Below are 23,703 nucleotides of genomic sequence, written 5' to 3'. Positions count from 1 at the left end.
CCACACCTCCCCATTGGAAAAATGAAGTTGGTGCCTATATCTCGCTTCTGGAAGCACCGAAAAAAATTTAAAAATTAAATTTATTATAACAAATACTTGTAACATGAGCTGCAACATAATCTTGTTGGGAGATGATTTGATCACCAGGTATTATCACTGGCTCCAAGTACTCGTCGATAGGAATTTGAATTTGCCTTAGGTAAGGGACCAGAGAGGAGATCTGAATTCAATGTCTATGGCATGGTTTCCCAATTCATAACATAGAAATGAAAAGTGCATGAGCTAGCGTTGAGATAAACAGACGAATGGAGCCAGCTTTCGACTCAGGCTTAAACGTTTACGGGTAAAGTCACGTCACTACAGATTTCTTTTTTAAAAAACTGATTTTTTGGAGCGGAATTAATTTAAGAAGTATGGTGTTCCTGATTACTAGATGCGCCACAGTAGCAGGTCGCCGTTCAACATGTGGAGTCTTGGACTCGTGCATTATCAGCAATAAAAGAAACGAAGAGCACTCTACCGTACAGACAATATTAAGGATATTCGTAGCAGTAAATAGAGTCAGGTTTAGGGTTTTATCCTTGATTGATTATGTTAAGGAGAACGATTGATATTGAATTAATGTTGGCAGTCTGGAGATATATGTTAGGTTAAAGTAAGATTTTTAGTCATTTTAGGACTAAGTCACAATCCACAAGGCGCCTCACTTGAATTATATTATTATCAACAAAACGGCTGATAAAACTGAGTAAAATTATAGTAATACTAACATCAGTTGTTGATCTCTTGCCAATGCCAGATGACCTGAGGATGCTGGTAAAACGTTGTATACCACCATTTCTATTAAACTGTTGGCGAATTTTTTGAAAATCTTGCGCAACCAAATGTAGCATATATAGGCCAGCTAGTCCTACCGCCGCTAAGATCAACAATCTCAACATGTGTAGATGTGCTCTGACTACGCCAATGCCCAACAACAATAGAATCCACAGCCACCAAGGTTTGTCGCGCATTCTGGAAACAAAATTGCAAATTACATTTTTTAATTCAAGTATAACTATGATTTCTCTCTTAAATGATATTTTGGCTGCGTTAGTTTTCTCGTGTAGAGTTTTTGAATTTAGTTTGTTTTAAAGAATTATAAAGTTTTTATTATTTTGAGTAAAATGATTTATTTAAATAAATTATTTAGTCATCTTCTCTCCAAAGAGGTACACATTAATAATACTATCAAGCACTATGGGTTAATTATAACTAATGAAATCAGTTCTAAATGGGTGGCTGGTGGGATTAAATGTATATATTTATATATATATTGTAAGCGCGTAGGGCTTACACCCAGATGCAGAGAGGAAAGCGAGCGTAAACGCAGTTTAAGAAGCGATAAGTGCCCGAGGTTGACACCGCGACAAAGTAACGCAAATAAGATAGATGAAATACTTAAAAGAAATATAGAAAGAGAAAGGTAAGAATGCACTTACCTTTGAGGTAGTGTAGAGGAAGGTACTCAGTCTCAGCTTGATGATGAAGATGATGCTGTTGAGGTGATGGCAAAGGAAGAAAACGGAGGAAAGGTGTGTGCTTGTTTGAATGTGTATTGAGTGTGTGTGCGTGTGTTTTCAGCACAGAGATGCGTAGGGGGAAGTAAGGGTCAAATAGGCGGAAACAGACCAGAAGTAATCCGTAGAAGGTTTCTAGGAAGTGAAGATGGCTAGCGGTACAAGGGAAGGCGAAGCAGGTATTGAGCTCAGAAGTGCGAGAAGCGGCCGGTGATGATGTGTTGAAGCGGAAGTGCGGTAACAGTACTTGAAGCGAACAGCTGGAGCTTGCAGGCAGAACAGTGCTGTTGTGCGGGGCAATATCCAGAACGGCGGAAGCGACTAGAGACTTGTAAAGCAGGTATAGAGGCACATACAAACTTACTCTATCCGTGTCAAAGGCGTACAGAACTGCAGCAGACGGAAAAACCCCACGGTTAAGAGAGAATAGAGAAGGGGAAGGTTGAAACCATGGGAACTGAGAAATAAACAAAACCACAAAATAGCAGAAAAATAAGATTTGGCGGCGACAACAAAGGAAAGATTAACGAAAAAATAACGCGTACGACGAGAATTGGAATAAGGAGAGAGAGAGAGCTGTAGAAAAAGGCGAGATGGAGAACTGTCAAACGGTACCGCCGAGAAAGGATGGTACGCGGCTTAACATATATTATGTATTTGTTTTTATATATATTAAATAATAGGATGAAAATTAGGTAAATATTTTTGTAAATTTTCGTTACATTATACATTTTTTTTTTTTTGCCGGCGCATCGACGTCGAAGGTCATTAGCGCCCCATTACACATATTCATTGTAATATAATTAATTATACATATTCATATTCATTGTAATATAATTAATTGGTAATATAATTGTTACCACACTGTAAATATGTTCCACAGCCCTGAAGATGACCTAGTCCCTAGGTGGAAAGCTCGGCATAATAAAGTTTACCATGACTGAAACTGACATTTATTTTTTCATCCTATGATTCAGTCACCAAAAATAATGAACAGTAATTTTATATAATATGTATTTATTTATTTGCTACCTGTATAAAAATACATATACATCTGGCCAAGTGTGAATGCAATAAATACATTACGTGATGCGAAAGCTGCCCGGCATAGCCTGCGCATAACCGTAGGGACATAGGGATAGAGAAATCAGCTTGTGCTGACACTGCCGGGATTTTTAGTGAATTGTCTAGAATAGAAGATCACGAGGCCAACGTCGTTTTAGACGTCGTGGTGGTTTATCAGGATGGTTTAAAGAGGAAACAGTTTGAGCTGTTGAATTAGGATAGCAGGATAGACTTCTGTGGAAATTGAGGACTCGTAAGTGGATCGTTTCAGTGACGAAAGGGATATTTAAGTCTTTGTGAAGGATGAGGTTAGAGTCTTAATAATAGGGAACATTAAGAGCGGAGGAACGTTTGATTGGTTGGATTAGATGCGGGTGATATTGGAGGGTTTAGTTGAGCCCCAGAGCTCTGATCCGTAAGTCCAGTTGGGTTGAAGTAACGTCTTGTAGAGGGTTAGTTTGTTGGGTGTGCTTAGTTTAGATTTAGGTCCGATCATGCGTCTTAGTTGTCCGGACCTTTTGTGCAAAGGTACGAATTAAATATATAAGCATATTCTTCAATACCCTTGATGTGGTATTTTCTTTACAGCAATCTGGTCTATAAGGCTACTGGTCTTAATTCAATCAAACATTTTAAAATCCCAAAATTGAATTCTTATGCTCTAGTCTAACTAGTGAAGACAATCTTCGTTTCTAGATCTCATAACGCTTAGTTTTTTTGACTTGAATTGTTTGCCTAATGCTCACCTTTCAAGATGAAGGATTTGTAACCTGCTCTAGTTTGTAACCAGATTTGATTTGTAACCTGTTCAGCGTGGGTACCTTAATAGAGTTCATAATTGGAGCAAGCTTCTGCCCCACGATAAGGCAGAAAATATAATTCAAATGCCAAAATCCAGATAATTCCCCACATCACAACCAGATATAAAAGGCTGTGAATAATTAATTTAGAGTTGATTTGATTTGTTTTATATTTGGTACTTAATTGATTGTACAACTTGTAAAAAGCGTTTTTATTGAATCGCCAAACGTTTTAACAGATATTTGTGTTCTCTCAAAGCTGTGATACATTACAGAGGTTTAGGTAGTATGTGTGCTAGCTTATATAAAGTACTTTTTTAGTGCATTAAGCATTAATCTTTAATGATGGATTTAATCCACAACTGGTGTATATTATTCAGTATGTATAGTTGAAAAATCCCGCAGTTTAAGCTGATTTAAAACTGAAAAAATAAAAACCTGGCGGACCAAATTACAATTTTATTTAAACGAGTAAATGAAGCAAATCTCTATCATACTATTAATACTTTTTTCAATTTTAAAATCGTTTATTTAGTACATACACTCAAGGCATTTATTGCGTTATAAGCAACAAGGATAGTATAGAGGTGTGGCTTTTAAATAACGAGACTGATGCTGCTACAGAAGAACTACTCGTATGCATGCACCAAATCCTAACGTAAAGCCTTCTCTTTCGATTGTAGCGCCTCAGGTGTTTGTAGAGAAATCTGTCTGACCGGAACCGTCGTTTGTGTAAGAGATTTTAGTTTCGTTTTGTCGAAAACATGATACTACACATGTAGTAGAGCAACGTGATGAAACTAGGTAAGGTAAAACCGCTACTGAAACTTATCTTTTATTAAAAGAAGTTTATGGCGATGAATTTTTATCACGCGCGCAAGTTTTTGAGTGGTTCAAGCGTTTCCAAGATGGCCGAGAAGACGTCGGAGATGATGGCCGCCCATCCACGTCCAAAACGGGTGAAAATATCGATTATAATTAATCAACATTACTACCGTGAGGTGCTTGCTCAACTCCGTGAAAGAGTAAAGAAAAAAAACGACCCGATTTGTGGAAGAACAAGTCATGGGATTTCCATCAAGACAACGCGCCGGCTCACACTGCATTGCCTGTCAAGACCGTTTCTAGCCAAGTACAAACATGCCAGTTTTAGGCCATCCGCCTTATTCGCCTGACCTGGGCCCATATGACTTTTATCTGTTCCCCAAAGTCAAATCTGCATTAAAAGGAACACGATTTCAGTCCGTTGAAGCTGTGAAAGAAAAAGCGGCACGCCTCATGCAGGAGCTCACAGAAAAAGACTTCCAGCACTGTTTCGAACAATGGTTAATTCGCATGGAGCGTTGTAGGGATAGGGGAGGGGTGTATATTGAAGGTGATAATAACTAAATATGTATAAATTTAAAATAAAATGTTTTTCAGCAATAGTCTCCGTTATTTAATAGTCACACCTAGTATTATGTCCAAAACATCTTTGGAGTGCAAATGTTACCAAGTGGTAACACTTAAACATTTCACTATTTTGAACCTTCCTCTTCAAAAGAGATCACGAAGACACTGTCTTTTAAGACCTCTAGAAGTATTATCGGAAAATGTTCTGGAAGAAAGGTGTTTGAACCAGTGGTTTGTGATGAGATTGTATGTTAAGATGGCATTTTCTGTATCGGGTTTAAGCAACTTGTGAGACGAAGGTAATGTTTATGCCTGTGTGAATGGTTTGATTGGTGACGTAGAAATGGAGCGTTTAACTATAGAGAGAAGAATTTTAAACTGCAAAAGGACTGGATTCGTTGGAGGTTTTTGCGTTTGGTTGAACCACACAGTTCGATGTCATAGGCCCAGACGGGCTTCAATATACTTGCATATTCCAAGTAAGTCTTCTGTCAAGATAGAGCAATTAGATTGTAAAAGCCAGAAGTGAGAGTTATGCGTCGAAGAGTGAAGGTAAATGTTTTGAGATAATACTTATTATAAAATTGTATTTGTATTCAAGAAATCACTGTAATTATTTTCATTGGGAGAAATTTAAAAAAAATTGTCAATATTGTTTATTTACATGGAGAATATATTACATAGAGGAATAAAAATATGTAACTTTCTAAGTTAAAGAAGGCCGGAAGAATAGTATCGCTGTATCCGTGATCTAGTCACTAATAGAAAGCGAAAGTAAAAAAAAATAAACACCGTATAACCAGCTAGGCAGGTAGCAAAGAAAGAATTCAAGATCACGTATACAGCTGCTAATGGAGCGTTGAATATGAATAGGAGTTCTACCGTTCCAAGTATTACAATGTCGCTGGCATTCTTGATGGCCATACTAGTTCTATTCTGACCGATTTCCGTGTAAACAGGAACGAAACATTACGTTGCAGTAAAGAGAAAGACATGAACACACTTAATAGATGGAGAATTTAGAATGGACAATGTACATTACCAAACTTTTTTCAAATAATAAAACTGCTTTTATTCTTTTATTATAATAACTTGCCCAGTCCAAAACATATGTGTAGGTAGCGTTATGTAACTTCCGATATCTTACCACATAAGGAATAAGAAAGTAGGAACTATTTGTTTTGTAGATAGAAACATAGGCTTTTTCTTCTAGACCAGGGCTTCTTAAACTATGGGTCGCGACCCCAAATGGGGTCGCTTAGCAAAATTCTGCGGTCGCGAGAGATTTTAATGTCAAATATTTATATATACCATTTTATAACATCACTAGAGTTGGCGGAATACAGTGGATGCAGCGTCTAGACACGCGCATTTGTTGAAGGTTTTGAGCTATCTCCTCCGACAGCAGTAAACGATCGATGATCGCTATTATTATACTATTATTATCCATCTCATTAAATTTTTTACTTATATTTTAATTTAATACTTACCACGCAACTACTTGAATATATTCGAGCGAATTAAGACGCTCAGAATCCACTTTTATTTTTGAAACTATAATAAATACAATTTTATAATTTTTTGAGCAATTTTTAATTTTAGATTTTTGTATGTTTCAAAACGAATTCTAAAACTATATATTTTCATATGTACATGTATATTGTTACCTAATAAATAAATAATCAAAAAATATTAATTTATTTTTCTTTGATATTTGTATGGGGTCGTCAAGAAACTCGCAATCATAAATGGGGTCGTGAATGACAAAAGTTTAAGAAGCCCTGTTCTAGACAGTATTTCTTCTGCAAACATTTTCAAAACAATCCTCGTACACAAATTTGTAAAAACCCATTGAACCGTATGACCCATAATTTGTCAAATATAACTTAATTTTAGATTTCAAAATATGCATAGAAATGCCCTGAAGCATTGATAACATTTATCAAACTATTAAATGATTAATAATGTGGTTAAGTCAGCTTTGTTGGATAATATAATAGTGTTGAATAAAACATTATTCAAACAATCAATAAATGTGTGCTTCAACTGATAAAATCAACGGTAATAAAATGATTGATTGTCAGAAAATCACAAACTATTTGCAAATTGCGAGCGTAATATTACATTATCTATAAGCTTTTTATGTTTCAAATATTTCATTCTCTTTATATAGTACATATGATAGAATTCGTAAAATGTCATTTGATTGATTTTTAACTGGATAATTTTTCTTTTAAAAACCAGAAAATTAACAGTTACAGTAATCTTCCCTAAAAACAAGCATCGATCTTTTTGCATTTCAATTTTTTCAGTAGATATATAATCAATTCTATAAATAGATAGTTTAGATATAAACAAAATTTAAAAAAAAATACTTTTTACGCTCAAATTTACTTTTTGCAAATATTAAAATGAAAGCTAATCTTTCTTTCTCTTATTTTACACCTTTTTGACTTTCTTGATTATACCATTTATACATCATTATTTATTTATTATAATTTATTAATTCTTTAAAACAAAGATAAGAAAATTATATATTTACAAGTGCTAACTATTTTTAATAAATCATTATTATCTTATTTACGGAAATGATAATATATTAATTTCAATTTATCTTTGAGATGAAATAAATGATTGCATAGATTTTCTTTTAGAAATTATTATTCTCTAACAGCCAATTTACAGAAAAACAAACAAACAGTCAATCATGGTTGACAATCGCTAGTAATTTTAGCTATAAGGATTGATATGGGCTATATTATCGACTTTTTTTTGGCATTAGCTTACACACTATATAGCCATTTACGTTAGTAAGATTTTTAGGGAAGTTTTAATTATTAGTATTATTATTGTATATAAAACTTTTTATAATTCATATAAAAAGTGACTATTGCTTCTAATACCTCTATGTTCTTGCTTAAAATGATTGTATTATAATTGAAGGGACATGTTTCATGTTTAGTTATTATATTAAAGAGAGGGTCTCTTGCAGTTCCATAGTACGGGCATATCATCATCGCATGTTCTAGATCTTCCCAAACCCCACATCTGGGACATAGCGGAGAGTTAACTATTTTTAACTTATTCAAGTAGGCTCTACAAATAAGGTGATTGCTTCGTATTCTGCATATACTGATCACTGTTGATTTACTAACTGACATTTTAGCAAACCACGGGCGTCTCTTTAACTTGTATTATCGACTTCAATCGATAATTCTATCCAACATAAGTTAGCAAGCTTGCCCAGTAATTCATTTGTTTATTAGATATTGGGGCCTTTCACTGCAAGATAAAAACTTATATTTGTTGTTATTTAAAATGTGATAAGTTCTAATAATTCGCACGTTTAGACAATAAAAAAAAACACTTTTAATCAATATTAGATGTGTACATTTGTAGTATATTGAAACACTGAGATAAAAACTATTTGTGCTAATTGAATGGAATTTTCATTAAATAATTTATTACCACTTCACGTGGATTATTTCCGCTGGAATGCTATCTAGCTTAAAATAGTAAGGGTACGTTCACAACGGAGCTGTGAGCATAGATGATAGCGGAGATGGTAGCAGTGAGGCATCTGCGCTTAAAGAACATAATACATTCGAATGTGAGCGTGCACAACGAAGCTGCGACTAGTGACTCATACGCGCTGCTATAAACGAGCATAGATGATAGAATTAAATATTTCATTTTTCTGCTAGCTGAACTCCAGTATCGGAGCTTCAAAATGGACGTAGAAAAAATATTTAGTGCTGTCTTTACTCATTATTTTTTGTTATTATTTTATTATTTACTTTTAAACAATATTTTGTTTTTTAAATCGTGCTTACATTTATTTTCATGCGTATTTATTTGTTTTTTCTCAATAAAACCATTACTTACCAGAGTAATCACTAGTTTTTCTTCTGTGGTTATAGGATTTCCACGACAATTTTTCCGTTTTCTTAATTTTGACCTTATTTTTTTCTAAAATATAGTCGAATGTGGGTGGACCCATCCTCACATATTCAAAAAAACGATCCGGATAATTTCGAAGTTCCTTATATAAATAGTGAAATTCGCCCAATGTACTTCGTTTTTTATTTATGGGATGTACATGATATTTTCTAAAGCGTTTTTTCTTTAAAATATACCATTTCGTTGCTACTGAATATAAAAACTCTTCTTCACTACTCGGACATGTTGCATGTATCACAGCTCCATTGTGCACACTAATCAGCGATTATATTTTACTTCTATCAGTTATCATCTCTGCTATTATCTATACTCACAGCTCCGTTGTAAACGTACCCTAAGTAATACTCGATGAGGGGAATTCATGAAAGATGCAATGATTCCATAAGGAAGTTAATACTCTAGGAGTTTTATAAAATTAAATTCTATTTATTACAATTAACAATTCATTAAAAAATGGATGAAAAAAGGTAATAAAATAAAGGAACAGCAATAAGGATTACATACATAACCTGTTTCGAAAAATTATCGTATCACCTAAATATTTAAACAAAAAATATATATTATTTTTACTGTGTAGTGCTTCATTTAAATTGAAGTTTCAAACCCTGAAATATTTAAATAAAACTCGTTGAATTTAAACGGGTGATAAAAAATACTCGATCAGAAACCGAATAAAAGACCAGTTTTACCAAAATTGTCTGTAATTTCCAAAATAAATTACAAAATTCATTCTTTAAATTAATCAGCAAAAAGTTTTCTTTTTTGCTCTATCATTTCATTGATTAAATTTCAACGAGCTAATTTTTGTTAAGTACTACTGAAAGTTGCTTAGGTTTTGAAATTTTAAAATTTCAAAGCTCGAACTTATCAAAAGTTAGCCCCGGCTTACAGAAAACCAGAACATTGACTTCGTTAACTTTGTCATACCAATCAATACCAATGTCAATCAATTCGTTTATGCAGCTAAAATGTTACAATTTCTACAGGTATAGAAATCAGAACATCTGATTAAACATGGTTTTCTCCACCGTAGTGATATTTAACTAAGAGTTCGCACGTATTGAATAATCGAACTATTGATGCTTTTCTATTTTCAAAATTTGAGAGCATTTTAGGGTAAACTTAATGTTTAACTAATCAAAATCGGATAATGTTTAGTGATTTAAAGTCTTAAGTAAACAGAAGCACACTCTCCTTAAGAGAAATTATAGTAAATCAATCTATCGATTGATTCGATCATGATATCGAAGTTTCCTTTTAGTAACCTTCCATAAACAATCCATTAGTTTCCTCAAAATTTTTTATTTTCTTCTCTGATCCATTCCCACAATGCCGAATCAACTAACTTGCCGAAAAACCAATAAATAAAACTCTATTCAAAAAAGACGTTTCTTTTTAGAGATAAACTCTTTAAACTAATAGACAACTAACTTGTTTTATACTATTGGGCAACAAAGAAAGAAAATAAAGTTTGTAACTGGAGAACATTGTTCTTCTCGTTTTGTATTTTGTTCATACAATGAGAACAAATAATCATGTTCTTGATGCATAACCAAAAACAAATACAATAACTCTTATTGTGCTGAAAAAAGAAATAATTGCACTCACCTATTTGCCGTTCAATAAAAACTGTTTTTTCCCCTATGAAAGCAATTTTTAGTAAATATTTGAATTTAGGTGACATAATGGACAAATTTTATTAACCTTTTTTTTACCCTCAAGGACTGTGTCGATATTTTTTATTGAACTTCTTCAAAACTTGTCGCCAATTATTCTTTGACCTTTCAGAATAACCATACATTGCATTCATTTACCTTCCCCTAAACACTACGTCATTCATCTATCTTACTTCCTATTGGAGCATGTATCTGGCAGCGAACAATAACGCAATTTGTTTGTTCGTTCATCAATGTTTTTTTTTATACATATATATATATAACTAGTCAATTTTTTTTAAACTGAATTGACAAATACAGCACACAATACCAGTCTGAACAATCGTCAGACTGAATATCCACTAATTATGATGGCGAGCTTGCCGCAATATTATTAGCTCTTGACAAAGTGAAGCGGGATCCTTGATGCCGTATTGTGGTCTTTGTTTGGCTCGCGTGCGGCGATTCTAACTATAGCTGGAGAGAGCTATGCAGAGTCGGCAGTCTTGGCGAAATGCAGAGCAGCGATTGAGGCTGCCAATGAAAGCAATAAGACTATAGCGCTACAATGGATTCCAGGGCACTGTGGGCTGCTTGGAAACGAGAGGGCCAATATTCAGAATTTTACCAAAATACTTATTTTAAAAAAAATAATTTTTGTATTTTCCTTTTACCTCTTACAACCAAATAGAATTTCGATTTTTAAAGTTTACCAGAATTCACGTAGTGAGTAACTCTAAACGCGAAATATAGTGATTTTCTTAGTTATTCAAAACAAAAAAATCGGAATATTACAAATTTTATATTCTTAAGGAATTGTTGGTCTCAATATCAGGCACCAACACAAAGACTGAAGAGCCAAAAGACTTTTTTAACTACCGTTAAAGAAGTAATGAAGCGCCTGCAGCTAGACTGCACAAACGCTCCCCTAAGATTAGCGCAGGTACAATGTAACCTTCAGTTAACTAGAGCTGTTAAAAAAGGAATAACGCCTGAGTGGGAGCTAAAGGCAATAGCTCTAGAAACTATTATTAATCGATATCCTTCACCCGATTGGTTTCATGTCTACACTGACGTTTCAGCCCTAGAAGCAAGACATAATGCGGGAGCCGGTGTGTACTCTGAAGCCTTTCAACTATCAGCACCTGTGGGGAAAATATCCACTAATTATGATGGCGAGCTTGCCGAAATATTATTAGCTCTTGACAAAGTGAAGCGGGATCCTTGGTGCCGTATTGTGGTCTTTGTTTGACTCGCGTGCGGCGATTCTAGCTATAGTTGGAGCGAGCTATGCAGAGTCGGCAGTCAGCGAAATGCAGAGCAGCGATTGAGGCTGCCAATGAAAGCAATAAGACTATAGCGCTAGAATGGATTCCGGGGTACTGTGGGCTTCTTGGAAACGAGAGGGCCGATGAATTAACACAAAAAGAGGTGCGCAAATGGGATCAACCTGAGCAACCAATCTCTATGCACGCTTTTAAAAGGATAACTGCAGCCTGTCTTCGATCAGAAGTGAAGTGCAGACAAAAAGCAAAAGCGGATGGAAAACGGTGGCAAATATTGGTTGAATCAGGTGTACGAGTTCTGATAAGAAAGGACCCATGATTATTTGCAGGCCCACCTATATCGCATTGGGTTGGCGGCGGACCCGACCTGCACTCTGTGTAGAAAGGAGGACATGTCCTCCGAACACCTGGACGTGTGTCCTTCTGTCGAGGATTTAAGAAGACATAATCCTATTCTATCGGACGATATCTACCAAAAAAAAAAAGCACCTGTGTCCTGGGAAACCCGACGCCGGATTGCAGAACTGCCGTGACTTAGGGTGGCGTAGATAAAAAAAAATATATATATATATATATTCTTAAGGAGGCAGTGTGACCCAAAAATTGGTCATCCTACAGAAATTTTCTTTCGCATTTCCAAATTGAATTGTCTTTTCAAGGTTTTTTTTTTTAAAAAAAAATATTGATGAGTTTATTATTAAAGAAGTTGATTTCTCAAAAAAATGTTTGGTATTTTATTATTAAATTCGCATCATTAAATTTGAACATTATTGTATGTTCTCATAACTAGCCCTCTCTTCCAATCTACGCCACCATCATGGGCGCGTGATCTCCAAATTAGATCATGCTGGATTCAAATTACCAAAAGATTCCAGCAAAGGCTTAGCGGATAAAGATATAATGGCATGTTGTACATTCTATACTCAGCTAAATATTTTGCAATTTTTATTTATTCGCACAAAGTTATTCAAAAAAAGGTATTTTGGGCATTTTTGTTCTTAAAAAAAGGAACCATCAAACAAGATTTTGAAGGCTGATTTAAATTCTAGTAAGGCAATTTAAGTTTAGTAACCAGCTGAATTTAAGAAACTGCCTTTTACCAGAATAAGGAGTTCGTTTGTCAGCAATGTTTAAATTGATAAATTCATAAAAATGACTACAACATAATAAGAACAAAAATGTACATAATAAGCAATGGCGAGATTATTATACGTCACACGTATAATTCTTAAATAAGTATCATAACAAAATAATAAGATTGTTTAAAAATGTATACACGTGACGCAACTTTCACTTTGATGATTTGTAAATTTCTTTATTTCGAGATGATTATTTTCTATAAACTGGTTTTTTAGTTCCTCTTTTTTTCTAATTATTTCAGTCTTTATACTTACATTCTTATATCGATGCATCGATTTTTCACAAAATTTTGGCAACATTAGGAGGGAGGTAATAGTGTAGGATTGTTTACCTAAAAAAAAAGGCAACAATAACAAAGAAAGGGAATAGCAAAATATTCGGAAGGAAGCAGTTTAAGGTTTTTTTGTGCTAAATGAACAAAATGTTCACCTCATCCGTGGAAGTAAAATTACTGTGATTATAACAACTTAAAAGCCACGCCTACTCTCTGGATGACCTTGGATTTTGTGCTCCATAGTTGATTTACTGTCAAACCTGGTAAAGTAAAAAAGACAGATATACTGTCAACTGTTGTCAAAACCGTCATTGGCTACCATGGATATTTCCTTTTATGTTCAAATTGAGATGAAAAAAAATAAATACAGAATTGTAAACAATTCCGTTAAAGCAAACATGTTAGTATATATGCAAAAAAATATACATATAATTTGCGTACTACGAAGGGAAGAGATTAGCTCTGTGGTTAGCATAAACTGGATTCCAACGTGTAGATCCTAGGTTCGAATCCAGCTGCTTGGCCCTTAGGTTTTTTTTTCTATGAGGTTCTTACACTGTCAGGTGAAGGACAATGTTATCTGTAACGTGTGAAAAGTGACGAAAAGCGGAGTGTACTGAAAAAAATTCAGGGAGTCAATGACGTTTAGCTAATAATTAAACTATACACTCAATGGCAACACTGATTGCTAAGGCTAAAATATGTATAACTACCTTTATAGATGATTTTTAGAGATGATGAGCGAATTTTGGGAGAGTTGCGTTTAATTACCAAAATAATTGGAAACCTCCTGCCACATATTTAAGTGATCAATATCTTTCATGTAAAGGATCAAACTTATTCCTTAATTTATCAAATAATGCACTTTACTCAACTTGTGAAGCATGTACTGTGCCTTCAAAGGTGCCTCCTCAGACTTGCAAGCCAGGGTTAGCCTGGAGGTTATCAACTGCTCTCTATATCTGAGGAGGCACCTTTGAAGACACCAGTACATGCTGCACAAGGTTTCCAATTATTTTGGTAATTAAACGCAACTCTCCCAAAATTACCAAATAATTATTAGACCTTCTTGTTTGTAACAGATGTAAAATTAATTTTTAACCCTTTTGTGTGTTCTTGAGAACATCTAAAGCTCTTAACTTTTTATTTTTCTTAGAAAATCACTCGGAAAACTACTTATTTCCCGTTATTAAGAAATATACTGGCTTTACTGCCTTGGCAATATTTTCAGAAGAAAGGGGATGAAAAATACATAAAAATGACCTATCGCGTGCTCTTCTTTCTCTTTGATAACAAGTTAAAAAATTGAATTATGATTAATAAATACCAGATTTTGAATTGGCCTAGCACCTTCAATTTTGAAGATATCGAATTACGGTTTCCGGTTTCTTTCACAACTTTTTATACTCTTTAAAAATGTGTATATGAAAATGGGGATCAACTGCGAACCCTCACTTTTGGACGCGCGTCAGCCGCGTATGCGGGCCGGAATCTAAAATCAAGCCACATATTCTGAAACTAGAGTTGACGGGCAACAAATTTTTCAATTTGTTCAATGTGTCCTCTAGTTCATCTATTTTTGCTCGGAACTCGTTTATACTTTCGTTCGGGGTAAAATAGCAACTCACAAAATAGGTTCCTAGGCTTTTAATCCACAAATAGCCATGACCAAGACCAGTTGCCTCAATCGGTACTTCACTAGGATTTGCTACCCATATGGCTGCCGTATGGAGCGCATCGGCAAACCAAAGCGGACAGTCCTTGTCTTTATGTTGTTCACTGATAATTATCAAATCCGTATCCCATTCTGACCTCAACTGGTTTAGCAGGGAATCAGCCACCCTACTTCTGTGCATGTTTCCCTGAAGGATCTTCATTTAATACTTAGTCTTCCGCGCGTTCTCAAGAGCTAGACGAAAGGTTGAACACCTTCCTGTCCTCGCGACATGTCGCAGGGAATCTGATTCTAGCCCTTGTTCCTCGCAAAGGAAACCCCTCGGTTGTGCCTTACACTCGTTCTTAAAGTGTCCCGACTTGCCACAGTTTATGCATATTCCCTCTAATCTTCTGTTAGGCCCTTTGCAATCTATTTGCCGATGACCATATCCAAAACATGCATAACATCTTGGCACGACTAATCTTCGTCGCACCCTGCAGTTGATCCACCCAATCTTAATGCGTCTGGCTTTCAACAAATCATTTGCTTTTTGTTCATTTAAAGTCACAGTAGCCATCTTTTGCTCTCTAATGTTAGTTTTGCTAACGAAAACTTTGGTTTCATGCTATCTCCTAAATCCCTTATGAGTGCTTCCCGTACCTCTTGTTCAGTTGTGTAACCGTCGAGATTCCTGATTTCCAGGGTTATCATCGGCTCCAGATATCTTATGTTAGCCCCATCTCCAAGAGTACTTTTCAGGGCATCTCTAAGCATACCTTTGTTTTTTACGTCAGGGCCCAGTTCAAGTAAAATTTCCCCAGCTCTAGTTTGCCTGATGGACCTAATCTCGACACTCGCGTTTGCCGGGTTCACCCTTTTCTGATTTCTCCGAGAGCCTCGGCATACGTCTTTCCCTCCCCTGGTTTGATCACTATTGCCTCTGGTCTCGGCGGGCGCTTATTCTTATTTCGTTTTCTCTCTCGCCGCTTAGTGTTTCTTTCCAGCGGAGAATCTCTTAATTCCTCCTTAGATATACCATGATTCCTTCCTTTCTCGGCACTATTCTCCCTCCTCATCCCTTCACGGACTTGTTCTTTAAGCTTCTTCCTGCCTTATCTTTCTACAGGCTCTACATGACTCTTGCCAGGTATTATCCTCCTGCTCTTCTTTTTCTAAGCTCTCTGAAATTCCATGATGCTCCTCCAAGGTTACTGAGATCATGTCATCTTCTTTTGTATCAGATTCTAGCTGTGCATTATCAGAGGCCTTATCTTTTTCTTTTACTTCCGGAGTTTGTGTTGCTCGAGATTGTCCAATTGACTGTCTTCGAGATGAAACATCCATAGCCTTCCAACTTTTTCTGAGACGCTCCAAGGTTTCCAAAGCATCCTCTAGTTCTATCAATCCCTTCCTGATGTCAATACTGGTGTTTTTTTGTCGGGTAGTGACTGTAGTCATTTTCTTAATTACGTTTTTACACCTACTAATCTGATGTTCCTCCTCTTTCTGTAATTTTCCAATTTTCTCTAATGCAGGACTACTTTTCCGCAATACCGGAGTATGAGTTTCCACACCTATAGAACATCTCTTGTCCACCATATGTGGTTCTTCTTTACGTTCTCCTTCTACGAGAGCCTTTGTTGCCGATGGAGGAGTCCTCTGCAGCCTGGATTTTCTCGTAAAAGGGCTATCCTCCTGATTAGCACTTGTCGCATTAGATGCTACAGAAACCAAGTGATCCACTCCTGTAGCACTGCAGTCATAGGATGACGACGCCCCGGAGCCTGCTTGCGCACCCCTGACGGCCGCCGGTACTGGGGACCTTCCCCCCTGCACCGTAAGGTTATTTATAATATTTTGACTCATCCGTCAATCAAAGTGGTTTGTTTATCAGGGTGACCTTCCCCTAGCTTTTTATACCTACAGCCAGGTGGAGATTAGGAATAGGGCAGGAAAGGAAAGGAATAGGAACAGAAAGAAATAGGGAAGAGGTGGGGGTTAGAGTATTGGGAGGGAATCCGGGTGAGGTCAACGGACAGTTGCTCCTTAAGTCGCCTCTTACGACAAGCGGAAGACACTGTGGCCCAATTCTGCAACCCCGGAACCACAGGGGCAAACACAAATATCTTAGACTTCCATAAAATTAGGGAAAACGAAAAAGTCAAATTAAGACAATTTATTTGATAAAGTTTACTAGTTTCCATAAAACTTTTAAGGGAACATCATCCAAGACATTTGGAGAGGAACAATTGATCTATAGAGAGAATCAATAGAGAAGGCGGAATGTTTACAATACACATTTGCATACGGAGCAAGTTTGCTTAAACTTTGCCTAACTGACAAGCTGAATTTCTCTTTATGTCAGCTTCACAATATGACAGGAAATTAAGTTAAGCTTTAATAGCCTGAAGCGAAGAGGTAAGCCATAGAAATGGAAGCTATATTTAGTCAAGCTGCAGCTTTTAGAAGGTTAAGATTGAAGATCAGAAGTGGCCTAGTTACACCTACACATAAAACATTTTCCTGCAATTATTAAGCAGCTGTAATTTACAAACTCCTTTTACTTCGTATTAGAAGGTCTATCCCTTTAATTTGAGACTCTTACATTCTGGAAATGTTCATATATATTTCGCGAAAAGTTGAAATAAAAAGAAGGTTAAAATTTTATTGAAATTGTCATTTCAATGTTACGAGTTATTTTTAGCTATAGATTAATTGAGAATTATGTTTTCTCCTTTGATTCAAACATTCTGGTGCAATCACCAAACGATTTTTTATGACATTGAACCTATACCTTAGTTTATTGAGTAGTAGAGTGAACCAACAAACTTTTTTAAATAGATCCCAGGATTATACGAGGTCTATAAATTAAGTAATGGGACTGATTTTTTTTAAATTTTTTTAATCCAAAAGAATTCCTTCTGAAGCCACACAGCGCTGGAGACGTTTCTTCCACTCCTCATAGCAGTGCCCGAACTCCGATACTGGAATAGCCTTCAGCTGGTCCGGTTACAGGTCGGACTTATTGGATTCAATTGAAAATGTCCCCCATTTTCTGGTGACGAGTTTTGAGTACGACCCAGAAACCAAGCGCCAGAGCATGGAGTGGCACACTTCAACCTCTACAAGGCCCAAAAAAGCAAGGATGGCGAAGTCGAAGATCAAATGCATGCTGATTTGTTTTTTGCGATATCCACGGAATCGTCCACAAAGAGTTTCTACCTCAAGGTTAAACGGTTCGTCAACACTTTTACCGAGAGGTTCTTTGAAAAACTTCGAAAAAGGGTCATTCGTGTGAGACCAAACATCAAAAACAAGTGGGTGTTGCACCACGATAATGCTCCTTGTCACACAGCAATTTCAATAAACAGAGTTTTTGGCCAGTAAAAACATTCCTGTGGCTCTTCAGCCTCCTTATTCGCCTGACTTGAGTCCTTGTGACTTTTTCCTCTTCCCGAAGTTGAAAAATCACCTCAAGGGAACTCATTTTGGGACAGTCGAAAACATTCAAACGGCTGCAATCGATCAGCTGAAGACAATTCCAGTATCGAAGTTCGAGCACTGCCAATGAGGAGTGGAAGAAACGTCTCCAGCGCTATGTGGCTTCAGAAGGAAGTTATTTTGAAGATGACAATATAGAATTGTAATTCTTTTTGAATAACAAAATCAGTCTTATTACTTAATTTACAGACCTCGTAGACCCTTCGAATCAATTTTAATGTAAACAATCTCATGTAAAAGGGATATGTAAAATGAATGTGAATATTATAAAAACAAAGATATCTCTCCCTTGTAATATCACATAAAATGAATTTCGCTGAAAGAAGGTTAAAATACGTATAAAATAGAACTAAGTGAAGCTTACTATGTTAAAAGACTCTTATACAGTCTACACTTTTTTGCTCATCATCCTTGCTTTTTATCAAGATATATTTTTCTGAAGTATTCCTCAATAAGGTTTCATATAGATTTAATCCTGAGCAACAATGTAACTTATGTGCATTTGAAAGCGATAATATATTACACTTCCTTTTATCATGCCCTATGTTGAATTGTTTTAGGCAAATGTATCTTTCAAACTATATTTTTTACCCCATGGGCGATGATACAATGTTAAACTTATTGACAATAGATTCTTATAGTAAATTGAATAACATCTTTCTATACGTGCAGAAATCTTTAAAGTTAAAAATCTTTTTGGAAAGTTAGTAGCAGTTCAATCTGATTTATTTTATATCCGTTTTTCTCGCCATTTTGTTTTGTTTCGAGGTAAATGATTGGGTTTAGTTATTATTAACTACCATTTATGTTTATCTATTATTATTACTACTATTTATTTACAGTGACTCCCATTAATATTGGGACAGTACATACAGAAGTTAAAAATTGACGAAAATTAAAAGTGGCACCCATTTATTCAAATTTTTATAAATTCATTTCATTTTATAATTACTATTAATTAAATAAAAACTATTTAAATAAGTACATAAAAATGTTTTGGTAGATTAAAAAAAATATATATAATAATAAGAGCAAATTCTACCTCTCATAAATATTGGGACACTATTATAATTTATAGTTTGTCCAAGGTTTTGCCCGAATATTTATACAATTTGTAAATATATACCTTAAGCATATATTCAATATGAAATTAATAATTAAATTAGTTTATATAAATCAAGCCAGGTATAACATGTCGCGCAAAAATACAAATACAACGATTGAACAAAGAAATATTATAACTTCTTTGCACAAAGACAATAAAAAGTGTTAGAGAGACAGAAAAACTGATCGGACCTAAAACATCTACTGTGTGGAACATCATTCAGCGTTTCCAAAAAGAAAAAGAATTGTTTCAACCCCACAAAAAGGCCGTCCTCGACTGCTCTCTGAGAGAGAGCAACGTTATATATTAAAAGAATTAAAAAAGATCACCGACTTAGTGCTCCAAAACTTCAATGTGAAATTTTTGACATGTTCAGAGAGCAAAAAAGGAGCAGAAACAGTTCGGAGAGTGCTAAGAAAACTCGACTATCATGGTAGAGTAGCCTGGAAGAATCCTTTTGTCAGTAAGATAAATCGTGTTAAGAGAGTGAAATTTGCCGAAAAATATTCCAATGTAAATAGTGACTTTTGGAATGATATACTCTAGCGATGAATCAAAATTTAATGTTTACCAGTCAGATGGAAGGGTTATGGTCTGGAGGAAAGCGAATGCTGAACTCGAAAAGAAGAATTTACAGCCAACTTTAAAGGGTTTTAAAGCTGCACCTCCGGGTGGTGGTGGGTCAGTTCTGGTTTGGAGCTGGATGTCCGCATCAGGATTTGGAGAATTAGTGTTTATTGATGGAATGATGCACAAAATGGTTTATAGTAATATATTAAAATATAATTTGAAAAAGGTGCCCAAACATTTGGTATTTTAGGGTCTTCTAAATTCTACCAAGAGAACGACCCCAAACCTACGGCTTGGGTGATACGCCAGTGACTGTTATATAATTGCCCAAAAGTATTCCAAACCTCTCCGCAGTCACCAGATCCTAATCCCATTGAACATTTATGGCAATATTTAGCCAGTGCTTTAAGTAAACGAGTAATATCTAACAAAAATGAATTAAAACGATGTTTCCTGGAAGAATGGGAAAAAAACACCACCTGAATTAACCAAAAACTTGTTTCACCCATGCCTGATCGTTTGAGGGCTATTGTAAGTCAAAAAGCAATTATTAAATTATTACCAACCAAATATTAAATAGTAGGAGATTTTAAATATTGAACATTTAAACTCTAGCACTTCTGGTGTCCCAATATTTTTGAGAGCCTTATTTTACACTTTTTCAAAAAGTGCTACCTAACAGTTTGGAATTTCATCGATTTATACTTATATATAATTTCCACAGATGTTGCTAATGTTATTAAAAAAAAAAAAATTCCAAACTTTTGTCTGTTGTTTTCATTTTCCTTTTAAATCATTTTGTAATAGGTGTCCCAATATTAATGGGAGTCACTGTAAATTCTGTATCATATCAAACAGAGTAAGTTTATTTTATAATTATTTGTTATTATTATTATTATATTATTTCGTCTTTTTTAATTACTGTTATTATCTTGTAAATTGACTCAACCCTTGTTGTAAGATATTATCTTAAAAACAATAAAAAGATTGATTGATTGATATTTTCCTGAAGCATCGGCATGGCACCAATATCATGTAAAACATTTTCTTTTCCAGTTTTAAATTATAAATAATAGTGTCAGGGTCAAATTTATATAATACATAGATTCCTTAACTATTTTTATAAGGTGCTGTTATTTGAAACGTATCTTGTAACCGGTATATCCGCTAGATGGCATAGGCTGTACTAGTAGGTTATATTTTATTAGAACTGTTCTAATTTTAGATGTAACTGTAAGTATTGTACAAGAATTTTAGAGTTGTGGTTTATATCCGCTTTTTTTATTTCATTTTTCTTTTCATTAAATACAAATTTCTTTCTGATCATTTTAATTTAAGAGAGAGAGTTTAACCTATTTTCTCCTACATTTTTCCAATAAAGGACCCACCCTTCTTTAAGTTATCCCATCTGAGGACCTCTTAAGGGTATTTTTATTTGGAGCTGGCTAGAATTGTACTGTTCTCGGATAGCTTCGGCTGACTGGCGCCCCGAAACAAGTTTCCTTCCTCAAAAACTGAACCAAAAGGTTCATCCTTGCACCAATCTAAACTGGGAAGTCTACCTTAATCACATCAGTATTTACATTTGTAAGTTAAAATAAAATTACCCTGGATTAGAAGAGCTGTGATTCTTGAAAAATTGAATGTTTTAATGGCTTCAACATCTTTGCAGAGAAATCTATTGCAAAAGATTGGATTTTAATTAAAATGGGATATTTTTTTCCTGTTTACAAGGTTTACTAATGATTCTAAACTGGTATTTGGTAATATATTTGAGATATAGAATGAGTTATTATACAGAAAGGTAATTTATGTTTATAAATTTTGTTTCTTTTACACGAACTCCGGAATTTCCCTTGAGAGTTTTAGAAATATTTATAAAACTCTTTTGGTAACCTTTTCGGAAAAGGTGGTTAAATGCTACTTTAATTCTATTAATTAGTGTGTTAAAAGTTTTAAAGCTACCTGTGTATTACAGTTGTATGATAATTTGGAAGGAAGGTTATCATCACCTTTCTTCTCTAAAACTAGAGAAATTTTAAATTTGAAACCAATGAATACGTGAAGATTGGAGTAAGCTAAATCAATTTAATAAAGAAACACACAACAGCTTCATAGATTTGGTCTAAAAGCTTATTGCCGGATTATGTGGTGGCATCGAGTGGATTGAAAAATTGGTTTCTCACCGATATTTTGTTTTTTCCTGACCATTGTTAAAAAATTACTAATTTTAGACTGAAGGTACTACAAAAAAGTAAATTCGAAAATCTGTACAATCTTCTTTTAATAGCAGCAAAAGAAAGTAAAATAAAAAATAAATTAATTAAGTTGAAATATGATAATTCATCTTACCTGTATTTAAATCGGAATAAACTGCTAGAATTTTGGAAGCAGGTTGTGACTCAACAAATTGCTAGATGATGATGCGAAAGTTGTTGTTTACAGTATAGTCCGAAACAGACTCAAACCACTTTCTTCTGTGGCAGAAGAAATGTAGCGACAAGATGTAGCCCCACCATATCATCCAATTGCCACCTCCGCAGGAACTTTTTCTTTTGGTCATTGTATTGTTTTGTTTATTGTTATTAAAATTTTATTTTAATTGATCAAACTTAAAAAAATCTCCTATTTTTAATCACATAAATTGTTATTGACCGCGAAAAATTTGATGAGTTTAGAATTCAAATTTTCCTTTTTCATGTCATTTTTAACCCTCACAGTAACAATTATAATAAATATGTGGAAGGTTAAATCTGCATTTCCAGTGGCCTAAAAGTTTCGCGGAACTTATTAACCAATAATTGAAACTGTTTACAATGTGTGAATGGTTATAACCTACTACTTGAAAACCTAACCATTCTTATTATGATATTTCCATCAACAAAAGCTGAGTTTAGAAGCTCATCGGTAAAATTCTAACCTACTTCAAAAAACCCATTCAATACTGCTGCCAACTTTCTGCTTTTATACTCGGATACCTAAAAAGGAACGACATAGATAGTTTATGTTGCTGTTATTTTGATTTGCCGACCATTTCAGTTGAATGTATATTTTTTTATTTGTCTAGCTTTAAACAGTTAAAAAGAAATATAAAGTGTAGGGAACCACTAAGTGGCTAATAATAATCCCGAGAGAATTCCCTTAGCCTAAACAACATTATCGTCGTTACAAACGTTTGCCTCACGCTTTAGAAACCCAAAATAACGGTACCTGACAATAGGCCCTAGTTTACGTCAAGCTTATTCAAATAGTTTTGCAAAGAAAACAACTTACGTCATTACTTTTCTAAGATGGTTTAGCTGAGGGAGAAGTGCCCAATTTACATATTAATGACGAATTAGACCCATTGAAAGGACATAAAAATGATACTGGATACATTTTTGATGACGTATTAAGCAACGCCTAATCATATTTTTGTGAACAGTCACCTGCTGAGATGATGTTAGGTCGAAATCTGCGAAACAAACTGACATTAATTAAGCCAAATATAACTCCAATTAAGTTCCAAGCATTGGCATACAAACGAGGTACCATGATGTCAGGAAACGGGGGAATAGTTTACAATATGCGAGGAACTTTAGGCGAAGCTCCAAAATAATAATAATAACAATTTGATGCAAATCATATAATATAGAGAACGGGATCACTCACCTAAATTGTGTGCACTGGATTGCCACATCCAATTACCATGAAAATCAGTTGCTTCTCAGAGTTAGATATTTGCTGATTTGTGTACTTT

General features: G+C 34.9%; 1 protein-coding gene across 3 annotated transcripts in view; it reads right to left on the bottom strand.

Moving 5' to 3' along the window:
• The window catches only part of LOC141461195 (uncharacterized), a 54,494-nt gene extending 31,710 nt beyond the window's left edge, over positions 1-22,784 (bottom strand). Inside the window, exons 1-2 of one of the 3 annotated variants that reach the window (XM_074141996.1) lie at positions 22,317-22,784; positions 771-1,014 (exon numbers count right to left, since the gene is read on the bottom strand). In XM_074141996.1, coding sequence (XP_073998097.1) covers positions 771-1,013 — 243 coding nt within the window. In that variant the 5' untranslated portion in view covers position 1,014; positions 22,317-22,784. Of the gene's footprint in view, positions 1-770; positions 1,015-1,481; positions 2,239-6,306; positions 6,493-22,316 lie in introns of those variants that run through there. The other 2 variants (XM_074141997.1, XM_074141998.1) reach the window with 2 other exon arrangements.
• Between the last annotated feature and the right edge of the window lie 919 nt (positions 22,785-23,703).

Source organism: Rhodnius prolixus, unplaced genomic scaffold (genome assembly GCF_049639745.1).
Source record: "Rhodnius prolixus isolate KJV_2025 unplaced genomic scaffold, Rpr scaffold_6, whole genome shotgun sequence".
In the NCBI taxonomy this organism is placed as follows: Eukaryota; Metazoa; Arthropoda; class Insecta; order Hemiptera; family Reduviidae; genus Rhodnius; species Rhodnius prolixus.
The sequence above is the reverse complement of the archived record's forward strand: the minus strand, read 5'-3'. Positions and strand labels throughout refer to the sequence as shown.